Source organism: Drosophila melanogaster, chromosome 3L (genome assembly GCF_000001215.4).
Source record: "Drosophila melanogaster chromosome 3L".
Lineage (NCBI taxonomy): Eukaryota > Metazoa > Arthropoda > Insecta > Diptera > Drosophilidae > Drosophila > Drosophila melanogaster.
In genome coordinates, this window is record NT_037436.4 from 2,940,726 (window position 1) to 2,959,696 (window position 18,971).

At 42.2% G+C, this 18,971-nt stretch overlaps 2 protein-coding genes across 12 annotated transcripts in view; one reads left to right on the plus strand and one right to left on the minus strand.

Annotated features, from left to right (window-relative positions):
* Shab (Shaker cognate b) overlaps window positions 1-18,854 on the plus strand; it is a 64,563-nt gene extending 45,709 nt beyond the window's left edge. For 2 of the 10 annotated variants that reach the window (NM_001274416.1, NM_001202110.2), the window contains exons 5-12: window positions 56-899; window positions 7,077-7,288; window positions 7,754-8,167; window positions 11,269-11,382; window positions 13,960-15,121; window positions 15,187-15,380; window positions 15,441-15,711; window positions 16,606-18,854. In NM_001274416.1, the coding sequence (NP_001261345.1) occupies window positions 56-899; window positions 7,077-7,288; window positions 7,754-8,167; window positions 11,269-11,382; window positions 13,960-15,121; window positions 15,187-15,380; window positions 15,441-15,711; window positions 16,606-16,808 (3,414 nt within the window). In that variant the 3' untranslated portion in view covers window positions 16,809-18,854. Of the gene's footprint in view, window positions 1-55; window positions 900-1,840; window positions 1,931-3,297; window positions 5,684-7,076; window positions 7,289-7,753; window positions 8,168-11,268; window positions 11,383-11,927; window positions 12,086-12,286; window positions 13,255-13,959; window positions 15,122-15,186; window positions 15,381-15,440; window positions 15,712-16,095; window positions 16,149-16,605 lie in introns of those variants that run through there. The other 8 variants (NM_001202108.2, NM_001202109.2, NM_001043115.3 and 5 more) reach the window with 8 other exon arrangements.
* On the minus strand, window positions 9,449-10,893 carry CG32846 (uncharacterized protein). 2 transcript variants are annotated; one of them, NM_001202111.1, is made up of 3 exons: window positions 10,771-10,893; window positions 10,533-10,715; window positions 9,449-10,469 (listed from the first exon to the last, which is right to left on the minus strand). In NM_001202111.1, the coding sequence occupies exons 1-3, from the start codon at window positions 10,796-10,798 to the stop codon at window positions 9,610-9,612; spliced, it is 1,071 nt and encodes a 356-aa protein (NP_001189040.1). In that variant the 5' UTR covers window positions 10,799-10,893; the 3' UTR covers window positions 9,449-9,609. The 2 variants fall into 2 exon arrangements, with proteins under 2 accessions (NP_001189040.1, NP_728784.1); NM_167968.2 differs by having other exon boundaries at window positions 10,533-10,893.
* Window positions 18,855-18,971: the final 117 nt, after the last annotated feature.

Sequence of the window (18,971 nt, forward strand, 5' to 3'; positions counted from 1 at the left end):
ATCGTTGCTGAATCATGGTCTCGACAAAGTCTCGATTGTTCTTTACCGTTCGCAGGTTATCGCAGTGATATCCATACTATTCATAGTCCTGTCTACCATAGCCCTGACGTTGAACACCCTACCACAACTACAACACATTGACAACGGTACACCACAGGATAATCCGCAATTGGCAATGGTTGAGGCCGTGTGTATCACGTGGTTCACTCTAGAGTACATACTTAGGTTTAGCGCCTCGCCGGACAAGTGGAAGTTCTTTAAGGGCGGCCTTAACATAATCGATCTATTGGCAATACTCCCATACTTTGTTTCGTTATTTCTATTGGAAACGAATAAGAATGCAACGGACCAGTTCCAGGATGTGCGTCGGGTGGTGCAGGTCTTTCGCATCATGCGCATCCTGCGAATCCTTAAGCTGGCCCGTCACTCAACGGGCCTGCAGTCGTTAGGCTTTACGCTGCGTAACTCATATAAGGAACTCGGTCTACTAATGCTGTTCCTGGCCATGGGCGTTCTCATATTTTCTTCGCTGGCATATTTTGCCGAAAAGGATGAAAAGGATACAAAATTCGTTTCAATACCGGAAACATTTTGGTGGGCGGGTATTACAATGACAACTGTTGGCTACGGGGACATCTATCCCACAACTGCACTGGGAAAGGTTATTGGTACTGTGTGTTGCATATGCGGTGTTCTGGTAATCGCTTTGCCTATTCCCATCATCGTTAACAATTTTGCTGAATTTTATAAGAATCAGATGCGCCGCGAAAAGGCCCTCAAGCGACGCGAGGCACTCGATCGTGCCAAGCGCGAGGGCAGCATTGTCTCCTTCCATCATATCAATCTGAAAGATGCCTTCGCCAAGTCCATGGATCTCATCGATGTGATTGTCGACACAGGTAAGATCTATCCCCTACCACTAGATATAAGGAATGTGCCTTGCTTACGTATCTACTAACACTAAACTAGCCGACTGAAGGGATCTGCTAACTCGATCCTTACGCCTCATGCTATGCTTATTATCCTACAACTAACTATTATAACTACTCAAAAATTATATGATATGTCATAGTTGACGGTGCCGTGTTACGAATTTTCATTATGGCGAAAACGTGTAACAAAGCTCAAAATTATGTGAAATCGTATCATATTTTTTTATGTGTACATCACCCAAGTACCCAAAAATCCCTTTCCTTTTAACTTAGCTTACTCTTGTGTAGTTTTGGGCGTTAGCTGTCTAAGTAATCATTTTAATATTTTTATACTTTTGGCATGGTCTTTTGTTTCTCGCTTTTTCTCACTATCAGTTCAGATTGGTTTAACTTTCGTTCCGTTACCAAGCTGTATCTAAAATCCAGCCTAGAGGCGTGTAAATAGCAATCACAGAAGTCGGACGTAAGTCCTGCGACTGCTGAGCCGTAAGATGATAGAAATTGTTGAACCGTTGATTATTCCGAGCTCAGACCTACGTTCGAGTGATCAATTGTAAACTAGTTAAGCGATTTGAGTTACATTTAAGTTTCCCTTAAGTAGACCTTAGACCCACAAAAAACCCTACAGTACAGAAACACCCCCAGCGTCACACAATAATGGTCAATTAGGCAAATGCTTTTGTACTTATCGCATTAAGCGCGAAATTAGTGGGGTTTTCACTTGTACAAAGCACACACACCCCGAACCCCCGAAACCCCCTTAAATCGACACCTCTGCTGTATAAAAGCCGCGCGCCTAGAAGTAGGCAATGGAATCTCACGGCCCTTTTAAAGCCGGCAAAAGCCCCGCTGAACAAAAACCCCGCAGCCCTAACCCTCTCAACCCTCCGAACTGTGTTTTATTTTAGGAAAGCAAACAAATGTCGTGCATCCGAAGGGTAAAAGACAAAGCACCCCCAATATAGGCAGGCAGACCCTCGATGTGCAAAGCGCCCCAGGTGACTACATTGCGTATACGTAGCCTAGCCCACCTTTGCCACCCAACAACTCGTATTATTCAACTCTATTAAATGCCGTAGCCTTTGACAATCGCTTCCAATAATAATAGCCCCTAGACACACGGATACGATACACAGACACACACACACACGCGCCGAATACAGCTACACACTATTGTACCATAAATATTCGCACACTCTCTCTCCCTCCTTCTGGAGTTCTCTCTTTTTCTCTTAGTGTATTTTTGGTATTTTCAATAAGTTACAGTAAAGTCCTACAGATTTAGCTTAGTGCAGGGAGAGATTCCACCCGGCTTCAGCTTTCTTTCTAGCTAGTTTCAGCTGTGCAGGGATATTTGATAAATTGTTACGTAAACTTCATATCAGAAAGTATTTTGTATGACTTCATTTAAAATATACATTATTCTACTAGTATCACACATGAAGTTTTAAATATTGGGTATTTCAAGAAAAGTTGAAAAAAAAAAGCTTAAACATTATACTCTTATTTATACAGTAACATTTATTTCATCTAAGTTGAATTGCAATTATCCAGTAGTTTCGAACACATATTTATACATATTTTCATGTAATGTAAAGTAGAAATAAATATAAGATTTGATAACAATGGGCAATCGATCAATCTTAGTATATAAGTTCCCGAAAACTTTCCCTGCACAGCTGCAATCCGAAGCATATATTAAACCCCGAGTCGTCCTGTATATATAGCCAAGGATCTAGTGATTAGCTAGGCAATTGCAATTCGTTGCGTTGTTCGGTTTAAGTTTGCCTTCAGTTAAATTGAGTTTGCCTAATTGCTGACTTCAGTTGGACGTTTGCCCAGAATTGCGAATTATGATGATGACATTTTGCTACTCATTGCTTGATTCTTGTTTTGATTCCGCCACAACCATAGCAAATTTGAATGCTCAACATTCGATCTTAATTGATAATGTCAAATAGAAAAAAAAGAAATAAAAATTATTATAAATACAACAAACATTTTTAGAAAATTTTCAAGTGCTGATTACATACAAATATATATATAAAGCGAACACAAACACACATGAAACCATATGATGTATATGCTCATTCTCTTAGCCAAATGTAGTTGTAATTTAGCGAATCGAAGTCGTTTTGGGACCTATGCCTAGAAATACTAGCCTCCAAATATCTACCTACAACGTGTTCTTTTCTCTGCTCTTCTTTTTCTACTTTCTGCTCACGACATTCTTTGAATTTTCCAACCATTTCGAAATCCAAAACATTATACACACAAACACATACGAATATTGAAAAATTGCAAAAAATCACACCAAATGAATTAAAAACGTTAATTAAATTAAATGCGGCTGATTTTGACCTAGGCGAGAAAAACACGCTGATCGAGGCGCCCCCTCCGCCCTCCTTTGGCACGCCCCGTCGCCGCGCCCTCTCCGCCAGAATCCAGGAGCTGAATCGCAGTTTGCTGGAGGAGCGGGACGCCCAACAGCAGAACAGCTCCAGTGACAACGAAGACAGCCGCTGAATCCGCCCTGAAATCACCACAAAAACGCTGGCAAACCGCGGCAACCACAGCAACAACAACCCGACCCCAAAAACCAAAAAAAAAAAACCTACAACCATCTACACTAAGCTAAATTAGCTAAGAGAATGACAGGCGATTGTTATTGTATATGTAAATTAGTCGAGAGCAAATGCAATTTGTTACAAATACACCCACAACACACACACCCGTACACGAATCAATCACACATACACACACAAGAGTCCTAGACTTAAGCGAAAGTACTTCCAAACAAGCAAACAAAAAGCAAAATGAATAACATTTGGTTAGCAGTTAGCCCAAATGCGTAGGCTTGCTTTAAAGCTTCGAATCAATCAGAAATCAAATGAATTGTGTACTTCCATTTTTGATTTATTTTCCAATTGAATGTTGTGATTAAATGTAACTGCTTTTAGGCGCCCCATACCCATACCCACACACACACGCATACGAGACACTCACACTCATACAGACATGCTGTCACACAGTCGCTGCTGCTAAATAACCGTAATTATGCATCGCGCATACGCCACGTTGCCATAGTTCGTTTTTCTCTTATTTTGAAACTCCGCATAAGAGCTAGATGGGCCAATTGAATTATTTATATTTTTAATGCATTATTTCCTGATTTCCTTTAACTAACTCTTACCGCATTCATATCTTTGTATTGTGTGTAAGAGCTAGATGCAAAAACAAAAGGCGTATGCTTCATCGTACTATCGTATATTGAAAGTTTTGCTAATCAGCACATCAGCACTTGAAAATAAATCTAAATGAAATTGAAACGAAATGAAGACCCGTTCAAATTTGCTGATGTTCTTGGTTTTGAGTTACTTGTTTTGATAACCGATTGCCTGGCCAGTTTATGCTATATCCATTTGGTTCCAACGCGAATTCGTCTGCAAGCAAAACTTTCAAGTACCCAAATGTGATTTGCAGCAGTAGTGGGTGTGGCAGCATGTGTGTGCCAAATATCTTCCAGGAATTACCATATTCCCCATGCAACCCAACCGAAAATGAGAAATGCTAACACAACACGCCATTCGAGAGCCGAACTCTGAAAATACAATCCGCGTAAGCACAATTTTGATTTAGTCTAAATCTTAGCGAATAACTAGGCCTAACCTCTTTGTAAACTCCAAGAAGGCATTTATCGAGCGCACTAGTCAAAAATAATTCCCTCCATGGACATAAAACACTTCAAGTGGTCACCATGGGGTAACCAAATCGATATCGATGTTGAAATCGATGAAGCCCAAGAGATGTGAATATTCAAAACGAACAACAACAGAGCAAGCCTTATTTATGAACTTAGTTGTTGTAGCTGTGAGAGGGTAAGCTTAGTTTTTAATTTAGTGAGCGCATCAGCGATATATAGCGTGCATTAGGTATACCAAATGAAATATACTCGTTCCAAATATAGAGACAGAAAACTTAGCAAAACGATGGCGATACGTTCCTAAAAACGCATAAGCACAACGGAAAACAAAAGAACTTGCCTTATTTAAAGCAAATTGCTCCTAGTTTGCAGCCATATATAAATACTTTAAGATACAACAGGCCACTCAACCGAAGCTGAAGTTTTGTTAAATTGTGAGCCCAACCATATATATATCGATATTAATAAGCGAGCTGAGCAGTTCGAACCAAGTTATATACATATTATATACAGATTTTGAAGCCCCTTTTTTGTGTGTGATATTTGAACGATTACCTATGATTTGCCTTGTGTTCCACATAGTTCAAACATTTCTATCATTGCGCTCGAAGAAGCTAGAGTCCTAAAAAAAATTATTAAAACGCAACCGGACTGACTTTCCAAAAAGCCTTTATGTGCCTTTTACTTAATATTTTTCCATTTCCTCTTATTTTTCTACTAATAAAACCTTATTATATATGTGTGTGTGTCCTCGATCTTTCGTTTTCACATTTTTAAATCCTTTGTTCCAAAATTAAATCCAATCTAACGCGCTGCATGCTCTTATCCTATGAACTAATCTATAGAAACTGTGTACGCTCTATTTATGCTCAAGCCATGTATGATCGAACAAGAACATATAGTGAATATGAATACTCACTTGTACCCGTACTCGTACTCGTACTAACCCAAATGAATAACTGTGTACTGTACTCGTACTTTTGTGTACTACTGTTAAAGCCGTAAACAACTTTGTGTGTCTGTGAAATTAGCAATAAAACCAAAACCCAACTGCGCTGTATTATTTCATTGTACCAGCTAATCCAAACATATCGCCAACCCATGAGTGTCTATATATTTGGTGTTTGAAGCTTGGCCAGATTTTGAGTTCAAGCCTTGAATGCAGGAAAGGCCAGAGTAAGGAGCCAATTTCATTCGCTGACTCATCAGGAGAAGTTTTTTCCTTCCATTTTACTCATTAACATTCCCTTCGTATTTCGGTTTAATTATACGAGATCACACACCTGAACGTGAATGGGCGTAAATGACCATGAATCGGAATTTTGTCTATTTGAGAATTAAAACCAAGAGAGCAGTGTTTCGCACATTTGTTTTGCCGCGTCCATTCAAAGCACTTGACATTTCAGACACTCACAAAATTCACAAATAGTTTCAAGTTTGATAGTAAAAGATACATATTTTTTCAAAATATTTTTCAGATTTTTAAGAATTTTCTTACGTCCTGTCATACTTTCTGTACAAAGCTCAATTATTTTTAATAAATAAATACTAAATGTTTTCACTGGACATTCTCTCCAATTTTTACTTAAAACTGTACATAGCCAATCAAGCAATTTAATCACTTAAAATTCAATCAAAGTGTATTGGTTATTTGGACAAAAACACAGTAAAGTTAAATTTAAATTCAATAAAGTTTCCGCAGGATATTCCGTTTTATTTCAGTTTTGTATCTACTATATTTAATAGAAACATTACTATTAGCCTAGTCTGACTACTAACTTTATAGCAATCTAAACTATATTCTAATGTTATAGTAGTGTTAATCAGCCAATAGCATAACCAGTTAACTAAATGTTGTTCTAACCCATTTGACCACACCCAAGAGTAAGCCCCAAACTAAACCTGAACTATAGACGTCGTTCTTCAATGTTGTTCTCACTGTATCCCACTAAACTAAACTAATTCTAACTTAGCCCCCAACGTTTTTGTGGTCGCCGTCGTCATCGTCGTCGTAACAAATATTTACCAAAATATAGCGAAAAATAAGTACATTCATGGAACTCATTTTTCTTTCTTTTTTCCCTCCTTTGATTTGAAACGAAAAAACGAACCAAACCAAACCAAATAAAACACCTTCATTTGCGCTCCGATAAAATCCAAAACCCGCTCTAACTCATTTTAAACTATATACGATATATATAACCTTGTGTATATACCACCACTGGCGTCTGTCGGCTAAACAAATGCGAAACGAAATGGCGACAAAATGCATTCATGGCTTCTTTGCGTGAACCCCGAAACAATGAACCAAACGACCAAAAAAACCGATCGTGAATCTGAAAATATAACCTGATCTAATCCGTCTACACGTTAACACGTTAACACCCACACACACCGATACACCCACCCACCACCACCACACATACACGAATGCCAAGCAGAAAAGCGCGAGAGTCACACACGATCACTCAAAAATTGGCACCGTTTAACCCACGCGCTCCGCCGATCGCCCACAGGCCACAATCTCTCGCAAACGGACGGCAACAGCACCGAAGGCGAGTCCACCAGCGGACGCAATCCGGCCACCACCGGAACCGGATGCTATAAGAATTACGACCACGTAGCCAACCTGCGCAACTCCAACCTGCACAACGTAAGTCAGCCTCAAGGAACTTCGGGGTTAGGGTCCTTTATAAGGTCTCTTTAATATCGGAAACTTAAGTATTCCTTTGTTTTAGAAGTGATACATATATAAAATTCTATATATTTTTAAGATCATTTACGTAGTTTCCATTTCTTCAGATGACATATGAAATGGGCACAAACAATTTAATTTGTTTTTGCCCAGATAAGCCCAACATTAGTAGCATTAGATTTAGAAACCCCTAAACTTCAACTTAGGGACTTAAGATATGATTCCTAAATTAGTCCCAATTTATATTTAATTCGAATGATTATTTTAAGTATAAGTTTCTCATGGTTCCCCATTTTAAAGAATTGGAATCATTCCTTGTAAGTACGAAATGTCCTAAATTGTGTTGCAAAGAGTTCAATCCTAAGTGCCTACCACTTCTTTTTGAGAACGAACTATACTATAACCAATTCCCCTTTTGTTTAGCGACGCGGATCCAGCTCTGAGCAGGATGCAGTGCCGCCCTACAGCTTCGACAATCCCAATGCCCGCCAGACCTCCATGATGGCCATGGAGAGCTATCGGCGCGAGCAACAGGCACTGCTGCAGCAACAGCAACAGCAGCAGCAACAGATGTTGCAGATGCAACAGATTCAGCAGAAGGCCCCGAACGGAAATGGAGGTGCAACCGGAGGAGGAGTGGCCAACAACCTGGCCATGGTGGCCGCATCAAGTGCGGCAACAGCCGTGGCCACCGCCACCAATGCCAGTAATGCCAGCAATACCGCCCCCGGGTCAGAGGGCGCCGAGGGAGGCGGTGATGGAGATGGGGGCGGTGTCGATGACGACAACCTTTCCCAGGCCAAGGGACTGCCCATCCAGATGATGATCACGCCCGGGGTAAGTCTGCGAATTAAGGGGAGATACCTGGTCATTGCCATACTCGCAATCGTATTTCTTGAATATCTTAATGTTTTCAAAGTTCCTAAATCGTAATCCTATGTATTAGTAAATGTGAAGCCTTTGAACTGGATCAAAATATATTTAAATAATAATTCTAATTATATCCCAATTATTACTCACGTTTGGTTCCTCCTCATTTGCCAACTGTTAGACGGGTAAATTCGTTTTGAGTTTCAGTTCTTGAATACCACAAAGTTTGGTGTCCTTTGGTTGAGTATTCCTGAGTTTCCCCCATTGGCGGCCTCTTTTTGTAGTTTTAGTATCCCTAGTCTGTTTAGCTTCACGTTCTCTTTTGAGTTTATTCAAACAAATTCCAACCACTACAAAATATAACCAGAAAAATAACAAAAGAATTAAAAAAAAAAAAAAACTTAAGACTCTTGAGGAGAAAATCAAGTTCTTTAACAACATTCACACATTTCAACTTTTAGATTTTACGGGGACGCAGTAAGGAGGTACATTCAAAGTATACACAAAGAACTCAACCTACTCTAATACTCTACTCTACTCAACTCGAATGCATTTGTGCCACAGCTATATATTCTAATATGTATTCGATTTTTTGCCAACCGATTATTTTGAATGGATTTGCGGATTGATTGTCTTCTTTTCAGTGGCTGAACCAATGCTACAAAAATTTATTCTTTTGGGCGAACGTGAAATTGCATTTATGGATTTTCCAAATCGACCTGAATGCCTATTTGATCGAATAAATAATAATAGCTGCATAGAATCGATGATTTTTAACCATATTATTTTGTGATAATTTCAAAATTTTTCGATATTTGATTCAAACCTGAATTACAACTATTTTCTGGGTTCTGGTTAATTTACAAATGACAAGAAATGAATTTTGGTTCTATATTCCAAATTGGAAATATTTATCAGATATAAATATCTTTCAAACAATTTTAAAAATGCTGCCGCCTTGGAAGAAAAGTGTTTTATGTGTATATTGTAGATACTATTTTTTAATAAGAGATTTTGCTTTTAAGAATATATAGTTTTGAAATTTAATAATTGTGATTCTGCCTTTAACATTTTTCCAGTCTGTAAGCCAATATTTTTGCTCTGCTAACTTCATTACCTCAGAAATTAAAATTCATCTAAAGAAATGCGAATTGATTTTGTACAACTTATACATTTTTGCTAAAGAAGATTTGATCCTTAAACCATACACTTACATACCGTCACAAACACAATGCAATATGAATCGACATTACTGAAAAACATATATATATTAATCAGACAAAACCCACACAACAACGCGAATAGTGTAGATCAAAAATCACTTACAAATTTAAATGAAATATACTATTGTGGGCAAAGGAAACATACAAAATATAGAAAAAATAATTCTTCGGAATATTTAACTGCAGCTAAGTGTAATCCATGTTGGCATAGTGATGAGCCCTAGGCAAGCTAATGAAATCGTTGGGGGTAGGTCCATTTGAGGGATTCGCAGGTCCCTGTCCCTGATCCTGGTTTTGGCCCTGTCCTTGGATCGGCCCTTGACCTTGAACCTGCCCCATCTGTTGCTGCTGCAAGAGCATCTGTTGCTGATGGCTTAATGTTCCCGGCAGACTGGGTGCAATAAGGGGAACGGCCGTGGGGCGATCATAATTCTGGAGTGGCTGCTTCAGCTTGTCCAAAAGAGCATGGAGATCCACTGTGAGTTTCGGCTGGACAATGCCCTCCGCCGCCTGGAGACCCACCATTTGCGAGGACAGCGCGTCCACATCCTGGCGAGCGGCGAACAGCAGCTGATCATGGGCCGCCAGCTGAAGCTGGGCGATCTGAGCCCGAATCGCCGAGGCAGCCACTTCCTGCTGTGCAGTGTGCAAGGAGGCGGTGATGCTGCGCACATGGTTGGCCGACTCCTCCAGTTGCGCCTGCGCAGCCGAGGCCACCGACTGAGCCTTCCTTATCTCGGTGGCCTCCAGTTGGACCCTCGCCTGGGCCACGTACAAATGCTGGACGAGATTGCGCAGCTCCTGGCGCCTCTGTTCAGTCTCATCGTGCTCGTAGTAGGCATTGGGTGTTCCCTGGTTGATCCTGCCTAAGCCACATCCGTGCGGCTGCTGATTCTGCAACTCCATCTGTTGCGGCTGCTGCCAGTTTGATTGGTAGTAGTCCGAAAGTGAGGATACGGGGACAGCTGGGGATAGGCTCTGGGCAGCAAGATTGGGGCTCATCTGGCAGGTGTTTTGATCCGATGGCGGTAAGCCCATACCAGAAGCTAAGGATATCAGTGGAGCTAAGACTAAAAAAGATCTCCTCTAATTAAAACTTGTCTACCCACCATTGGGATCATCATCCAACAGGCCTTCAGGATTTGATCGCTTCATTCTGTGCTTCGATAAGATATTTCCACAGGCATTTGCCTCGAAATTTTCGTTCTGAAAGGAATGGATCTTTTCGCGATTTGTCATACCGCTTGGTTGAGCTTCTATGCCGATTGCGCAGATAATTATGGACAGTTGAACTGCTGGTACATCGTATCAAATACCTAATAATGTCCTAGAAGGGTTTGAACTCACCGATCCAAAGTAGATTGCTTAGGCGCATTTAGAGCACATTTAGACCAGTGTGAGTCTGCTTCAGCAACCATTGGGTTCTATATAATTATATCAGCAGTAATTTTTACATAGGTTAGCATTAAGTGCTCGCCAGGAATAAATCTAGGGGAATATGGCAATCAAAAGTTCACCTACTGTGTTTGAATACGGTTCGTAGTTGTAGTTGTTTCTAGTGTGCAATAAAAGATCAGCTCCGTAGCACAACTAGCAGGCAACACCAACACCCTCACACAGCTTGAGCCGCATGCAAACAGGACTGTTATACCCTTTTCTTGCTAACCTCTCTTCCAAATACCTAACTATTTCTAACCCGAGAGTTATTATGCATGCGGCATGCCCAGCATCCGGTGATCCTTCTGTACATAAACGTAGATTTATATATATATTCCAATTGTTTACGAGCGAAGCGTAACGAAACACTCACGTGATGCCACCATCCCCACAACCAACTATTTATAGGAAGTGGCCGAGCTGCGGCGCCAGGTGGCCCTGGAGAACCTGCAGAACCAGCGGATGGACAACCTGGAGCAGGACGTGCCCGTGGAATTCGAGTGCTGTTTCTGCACGACCAAGGTAACGAGGGGTTTGGCTCCTGCAGAATCCAACCCCACCCCAAAAACGTAGCTGTGACCACCCAATGTTCCCGTTTGCAATGTTCGAGCCGCTTTTCCGTGTACTGTGCTCTGTGTTTAGTCGCATGTCTGCACCCGTTTATCCTTATCAGTGCTCTTTGTTTACGTTTGCGTTTACGTTTCCGACTAATCTCAACTAAACCGAACTAACATCATGCTCAGCCTGTATATAGCGCCGCATAACCGCCATTGGCAGACTGTGAAATTGTTAACCCCAGCGCATTGAACTCCGATCCAGACAAGACCTTAAGTTCAGGAGTGTCACAGAAATCTTATTTAAGTTGCGTATATATGTATATCTATTTTTGTTTCAATTTAGAAATTTTACACTTTTGGTACATTTCTGTGGCACTTCCCTTTTTTTAAATCAGTAGAGCCCTGAGCTTCTCGCATAGGTCCTGCTAAACAATAGGCGACCCCGTACTCGACCCGAAGTAGTTGGATTGGTAGAGCAGCGATTACGATACCAACCGAACGTTGTTGCAGGATCGCATTTGTGTGTTCCACGATAAGGAGTATAGCATCAAGCGGCTGGCCCGACCGCCGCCCTCGCCAAAGAACTATATGGCCCTCAAGCGGATGCTCGAGGAGGGCACCATCGACATATACTATCTATGAGAGGCATAACGGTAGCACCCGAGATGGTAACAGCCAGGACACGTCATTAAAATACAAAGTGTTGTCCCATCCTTACGATCGTTATGTTTCACTTTTGATTTTCTTTTCCTTTCGTTTCGTTTCGTTTCTTTTCTTTTGGTTTTGTTTGGCTTCCTGTGAGATTGGAATTGGATTGGAAATGAAAATTTTATGTTGACCTTGTTTCTTTTTCGTTTCTTTTCTTAAAGGGTTTGCCGGGATGCCATGGCGAGTGTATTCCATTGCGCGCGAATAGCGTTTAGCCAGATTCTCAAGATTCTCCCCGACGAGTTCGATATAGAAATCGAGAGTACTTAGTCAGTCGGGCGCATCGAATGCGTGACCGGCACTGCGAATTGCGATTAGACGATAACTAGCTTTAAATCAACAAACCAACAAATTACAACTAAATGTTATTATTACTGATACGATTATACTGTTAAACTGTTGTTATTATTATTATCAACGGGCCTGGCGTGACGTGACGTGAAAGCTAAAGAAAGACATAGCGAATTCTAAGAATTTATTTAAATTAACTAAAGCCTAATCTACCATCTAGAACGCAACCAGGAGTGGAGAGCAAAGCAAAACAAAGCAGCATGTGTTATTATTTAATTTAATTTATATACTTAATTTAACTCTGTACCAAGTGACCGAAGCTTGAGGCCTTGACGAAAGTTTAAATCGATTCTTTTATTCATTTACACTAAGCACGTAATTACAACTAGCCTAATACCTAAATATTTATATCCTAGCAAAATGGCCTAAGCCTTAATTATAGTAGCTGCAACTTGCAAACGCCAAATACCAGAAAACCAACAAAACAACGAATATATGCATACATAACTATAAATACCAAATATACAATTGTTTAGTTACTGGAACTACCAATGTTATAGCTCTCTTCATTATTAGTCGTTTATTTTCTGTTATCACTCATCCAAAACAAAACAAAGAAAACCACAAACCGAATGAACAAATTATGCAAATAAAATTACAAAACCAACAAATCAATTTCTGTTGATCAAGTTTATCTATTCGCACTCGACTTTCTGGCACTCCACTATCTCTTCTGATTGTTTCCGTATTGCTCGCCTAGAACTTTTCCTTTTTGGTTTCGATATCTCGATAAGAGTACTTAACTTTATTTAACGTTCGAGTATGGAACCCCACTTCGAAGGCAACTTCAGCGGTTTGGTAAGTAAGAGAGAGGTTCGCACGTCTGAGTACTGAAAGATTGAACTTCGTGCGTTTGCTCAACTTGGGGATCCAATCCGATCTTTGAAACATTAAAAGAAAGTCATAAATTGCATAAATTCTGAAAACTATTCAAATTGAATATACGTTTGGATTTGAAATGATTTATTATACTTATATAAGATTTCTTTATATTCTATACTAGATATATCTATAAAATAGGTAATCACTTTCTCTGCCTCCAATAACGAGTTGAGAACTCGCACTGCCTTCGTTTTCATTTATTAAATATGACTAAATGTTAACAATAAATAGCGCTGCACGTTTAAGTTTTACTTGGCGCCTCCTAGTTGCATGTTAATTTTTGTTATTCAAGCGAAATAATAAGAAAACAAATCGCACACAATAAAAAGCTAACTCCAGACAACAGGTACACCGAACTAAATCCGACACTAATAAGCAGCCAGAAAACATCCCAAAACACGCATATAATGTATGAAATTATGGTCCCAGATAAAACAGATATGGTCCAGCTTTAGTAAGGATTCACTTAAATGTTGTATGGGTTTATTGAACTCAACTAATTTGACCGATTCTACCATATCTGTTATATCTTGGGCCTGTAGTTTGCTTTGGCGACTGTATCTGAAACTGTGTTCCCATCCCGAACACCCACTCGTTGCAGGACTTCAAGGAATTCACCGACGCGGAGGGCGTGATCTCGCTGCCCACCTCCGACTTCCACAAGCCGATCTGTCTGGAGATGCGACTGGCGGCAGCAGGTCGTCAAGCAGGAGCCTATGGGCTCCTCTCTCCACTACCAGCCCCTCTACCGCCGCTCCACGGACCGCTTCTGGCCCTGCCCCCGCCACCACCATTACCCCCAACGTCCTGCGCCGCCGTCCTCTTGCCCGCCATCTCACAGTCCTCGTCCACATCGTCGTCCTATGGCACCACCACGTCCACCACCATCGCCCTGCCCCTGGATGTGTCCCTCAGATACGGGGCCACCATCTGCAGTTCGTCCAACTTTAACCATAACTACAACAACAACTTCAACACCACCACAGTGGGCGGTGGTGGCAATGGGACGCTCCTTTTCGGTGGCAACTACAACGGCAGCAATAACAATAATGCCGACCTGGCCAGCGTGGATAGCTCGGACACCTATGCCAGTTGCCAGACGCATCCCTTTTTGTCCCAAGGAGACCTCACGGCCGACTTTAATGACGAGGCCTGCGCCCTGGACATTGACATGGATAACCTGTACATAAATCCACTCGAAAGGGAGCAGCACCAGGGCATCAGCAGCTCCACAGGCTTTATTGTGGGCCTGCCAAGCACCAATTCATCGGGTGGACCGCGTGCCCAGGTGAAGAAGAGCGCCTCGGGCGATACGGCCCTTAGGAACTTGGCCGCCGGAGGCGTAGGAGCTGGCGGTCTAAGTCCCCTGAACGACGTCTACCAGAGCTTTGATGTCCAGGAGCGGGGAAGTCGAGTCAGCTTGAACGAGAACTCAGTGCCAAAGCATCGGAAGACGCGGTTCCAGCAGAGCTTCACCGCCATGCGACCAAGTGGAGCGACCGGAGTCCTTGGAAGCAGTGTCCTGGGGGGCATGCGACCTCGCGCCCGCTTCGAGGACACCAAGCTGGACGACGAGACGGGCGGTCGGAGGGAAGGAGAACTGGCCGGAGGCTCCGGTAGCCCGGCGGCCAGCGGATCCGGCGGATTAAGCGGTCAAGGACCCAAGAAGAAGCGCTCGGTATTCATGCCGGGCAAGAGCTTAGCCACTGCCACCAAACTGATCAACCAGCATTTGTTTGGCATACAGAATGTGGGCGCCAAAGGTGGGTGGCTTTCATTTATTCCGAAAGTTAATGATCTATCAAACTAATCAAAACTCGACCCACAGCCAAGTTCGAGAGCAAGCATTCCTCATCGATAGACTCGATTGACGCCTCGCCCAATCTGGAGCACCACCGGCGCTCCAAGTCGATCCTGAAAAACAAGTCTGATATCTCGCGCGTCCTGTCCGATCCGGAGAGCGAGCGTCTCCTGGCGGACAACATGTCCGGCTCCGGCGTCTCCGACAACGGCACCGTTATGGTTCGTTATCCTATATAGTAATATGTATTTAGTTCGAGTATTAACTTTATTGTTTTACAGGGCGAATCCGGCAGCGATTACTCACCGAATAAATTACCTCATTCAGTTTTAGCTAAGTCTATATCCCCACCACCACTCAGGCACCGCACCCTAATGCACCAGCGCTCAGGACCAGCGACCTTGCAATCGAAGCCCACGAAGTTCCAGACCCCACGCTATCCCGAGGAGCAGGCGCTGCGCCAGGTGAAGCCGCTGCTCTCGCGAGGAACTCCTTCTACATCCGCATCCGCAGGATCGGCGGATGGCCAGCAGACCAGGGACAGCAGTCTGGGTAGGTGGTGGTTGAACTAGGTGGCCAGCTGGCAGTGATGAAGGATACGCCATGATATTTTAACTAATAGAATTAGTCCTATAATTAAGATAACTCTATATATATTATATGGGGTATACTTTCCATCACTGTCGGCTGGCTTCCTTCTTCTTTGTCTCTTTCCCCCTCTTTTTCTTTCTATCTCATCCTGTAAGTGCATCCTGGGGTTTCTTTCGGCCATGACGAAACCAGAAATCATCTACAACTGTCTTTTTATCTCTCCCGTTTCCCCCGCTTGCTGGCTGGCTGTCAGTCACCGTCTTCGATGCCGCCTTCTGAACTCCCGAACTCCACCCATCGCTACCCACATCCGCATGAACACCGCATGATCCCATGAACCCACAGACACTGACACATTAAATCTCGCCGGAGAGCGGAGATCTTCGGGCGGGCGACCTGTTAGTATTACCGATCCGATCTATAGTGCTTACCATTGGTGATCGATCCGCATCGATCGCTTCCGTGCCGCACCAAACTCACCAGTTCGATTGTCCAGGCTCGTTTAGCACCCAGCTGGGATTATCCACATCCGAGCGCCAGATCGATATGAACAGCTTTAGAACTTGAGCTCACGCACTTCACACTTACACACCTCACCCAAAATCACCCATATGCCGCTTCCTGTTTAGCACTGCGATAAGAACTAACCCATTTTATGGTCGGAAAATCTTTAATGAACATAAGTTTTAAATCAAAGTAATATTTATTTTGTAAAAGTTAGATCACCGATCACGAATATGTATAAACTGCTTTCTCATAAAATGGGTTAGGACTCTTACTACTCATCCTGTGTCATCCGTTGTGCTGATATGTCTGTATAATCAAGTGATTAATCTAGCCCATCTTGCCACACAGACTCGGAGACGACCTTCACATCGCCCGTGAGCCATCGAGCTGGCGAGGATCCCCCGACAGCTCCTCCGAGCCAAGCTGCAGTGGCTACTGGCCAGGAGGATCGTGAGGAGGAGGGAGAAGCAGAAGCCAACGATGAGCAGAGGGCCCTTCTCCAAGGAGCCGACACCGAGGAGGCGAAGAGGGCGGGGAACGAGGGCACGTAGCAATTAGGAATCCACACACAAACCGACACCTAGAAAATGTAAAATAACCTATAACCTTTTCCTAGGGAAACCCTCACACCCCACAACACACACACACACACACACACACAAAGCATACAAAGGGAAAACTCAAAGTGATAGCAAAGTTAGCAAACATGGAATGTGAATTATATAAAAGCAATGAACAGTATCCTAGTCTAGAGATGGTGGGACGATCCCTAGCAGATCCCCGGAATTCGATCTGCGTATTTTTACAACTAGAGAAGAGAAGGAGCAACCCGAACTGCAATGTAGGAGATTCGGAGCCGCGCAAGTCGTACAAACAGCAAAACAGCAAAATATTATTAATACCCTACGATAATAGGTCGAGTAAATCTAAACGTAAAGCTACAGTGTATATAATGCAGAGCCCAATCCACTCGTGTACAGAGCAACCTTTATTTACCGCCTTCAGGACACAGCTAACCGAAAGTATATTGACGAAGTCACCAAAAAAGCCTAAATAGCAACAAATGAAACGGAAATATTCATATTTTGAATGCAACTTATAAGTATATACAATATAGAATATACACGCATCGCAATCGCAGCTCGCATATTTACACATTATATATACAAACTAAGCGATATATAAATATAGCTCCAACTATTTTTCAAACCGCGCTCCAAACCCCGCAGATCGGAGGCTTGAGAAGTTACAGACGAGGAGGGGATGCAACACGCCACCCCAGCCCATCCCATTAGATCCCAATTAGAATCGCATGGCCATGCATATATCTGTATGTAAATCGTTCGTTCGCGTATCGTTCAAATTCATAATGTCAAAAGTAGTTGAAAATCGTTGGTTCGTTTCTATATCTATAAGTACTTGTGCGTGTGTGTAGGGCTTAGAGCTTATCGATAAAGCTTGGCTTGGCTTAGTCCCCTGATATAATCTGAGTTGCCACCTATGATGTAGAGATTGAGGTTGGTTGGGAAAATGCAATATTGCTTGGATGTAGATGTTGTTATTTGTTATGTGGGTATGATAATGCCATTCTAGGGCAGCATGATTGCGGTGCCATTTATGTGGCCCATCTATCGGAGCCCAAGGGATCGCATTGTACCAACCCACATACTGTTAGTTAGTTATGAAGCGTGTGAGTGTTATGTATGTTAGTTAGTTGAGTTAGTTAGATAGTTGAGTCGATGTTTAGTTCACTAGTCCGTTCTCCGAATACGTAAGCAATAAAATTGGAAATCCTCGCCAAGGGACTTTTCCGCGTTCGAGGAGCGTGTTAGTCAATTATTGCAACCCAAGTTGTTTTTCCACATTCCATTCAGTGTATGCGTGCGAGAGTGTTTCGGCTTAAGTGTGCTAGTATACCGATTTGGCAGGTTTCCATATCCTCCATGGGTCATCCCAACCGATCTGTCCAACTGGCTTGCGTTTGTCCTGTTTAGTTGCCTCTGCTCGGCCAGCGATGAGCCAGGATGCGAGTTAGCCTCTTAGAAACATATCAGTAAAGGGATTACGAACTCACTCACTCACTCACTCACACACCCACTCTCACCCACACCTAACACCTCTCACAGATACACACGCCCACACCCAAAGCCACGAATAAACACCACACTGTAAGAAAACGACACAAATTTTATTACGAGACGATAATAAAATGTCTCAACGTCCGCTTTTCGAATTCGATAAGAACACAAGCAAAGAACAAAAGAACTAAGCAAAAAAGAGAATACCAATGCAAAAACCTTATTCGATAACTAATGTTAAAGCCAAGAACTCGAGGTAATATAGTTAAACATTTTTAGAAATATGTGTACGTATTAACAAATGCTTGAGGCATCCAAAAATTTTGTAAGCAATTCATTTAGGATTATCTACACGGTTTTTTGGTGAGCACCGGCCACATTCCGCCACTGCATAATATTAATTGTAACTTTTGTAAATATTTATTTCATATACAAGACCCTAAATCGAAGTTTCTGTTATATTATTTTGTAAAACATTTACGCCAGCAGCAAACGAATTGTACTTGAATTCAAACTAACGAGATATACTAAGTAAATGACGAGCAGAGCAAATACACGTGCAAAAGCAAAATGTTATTAATATTTAAATTATTTACCTAACGATACATACATTTTAATGTAGTCTGATGGCGACGA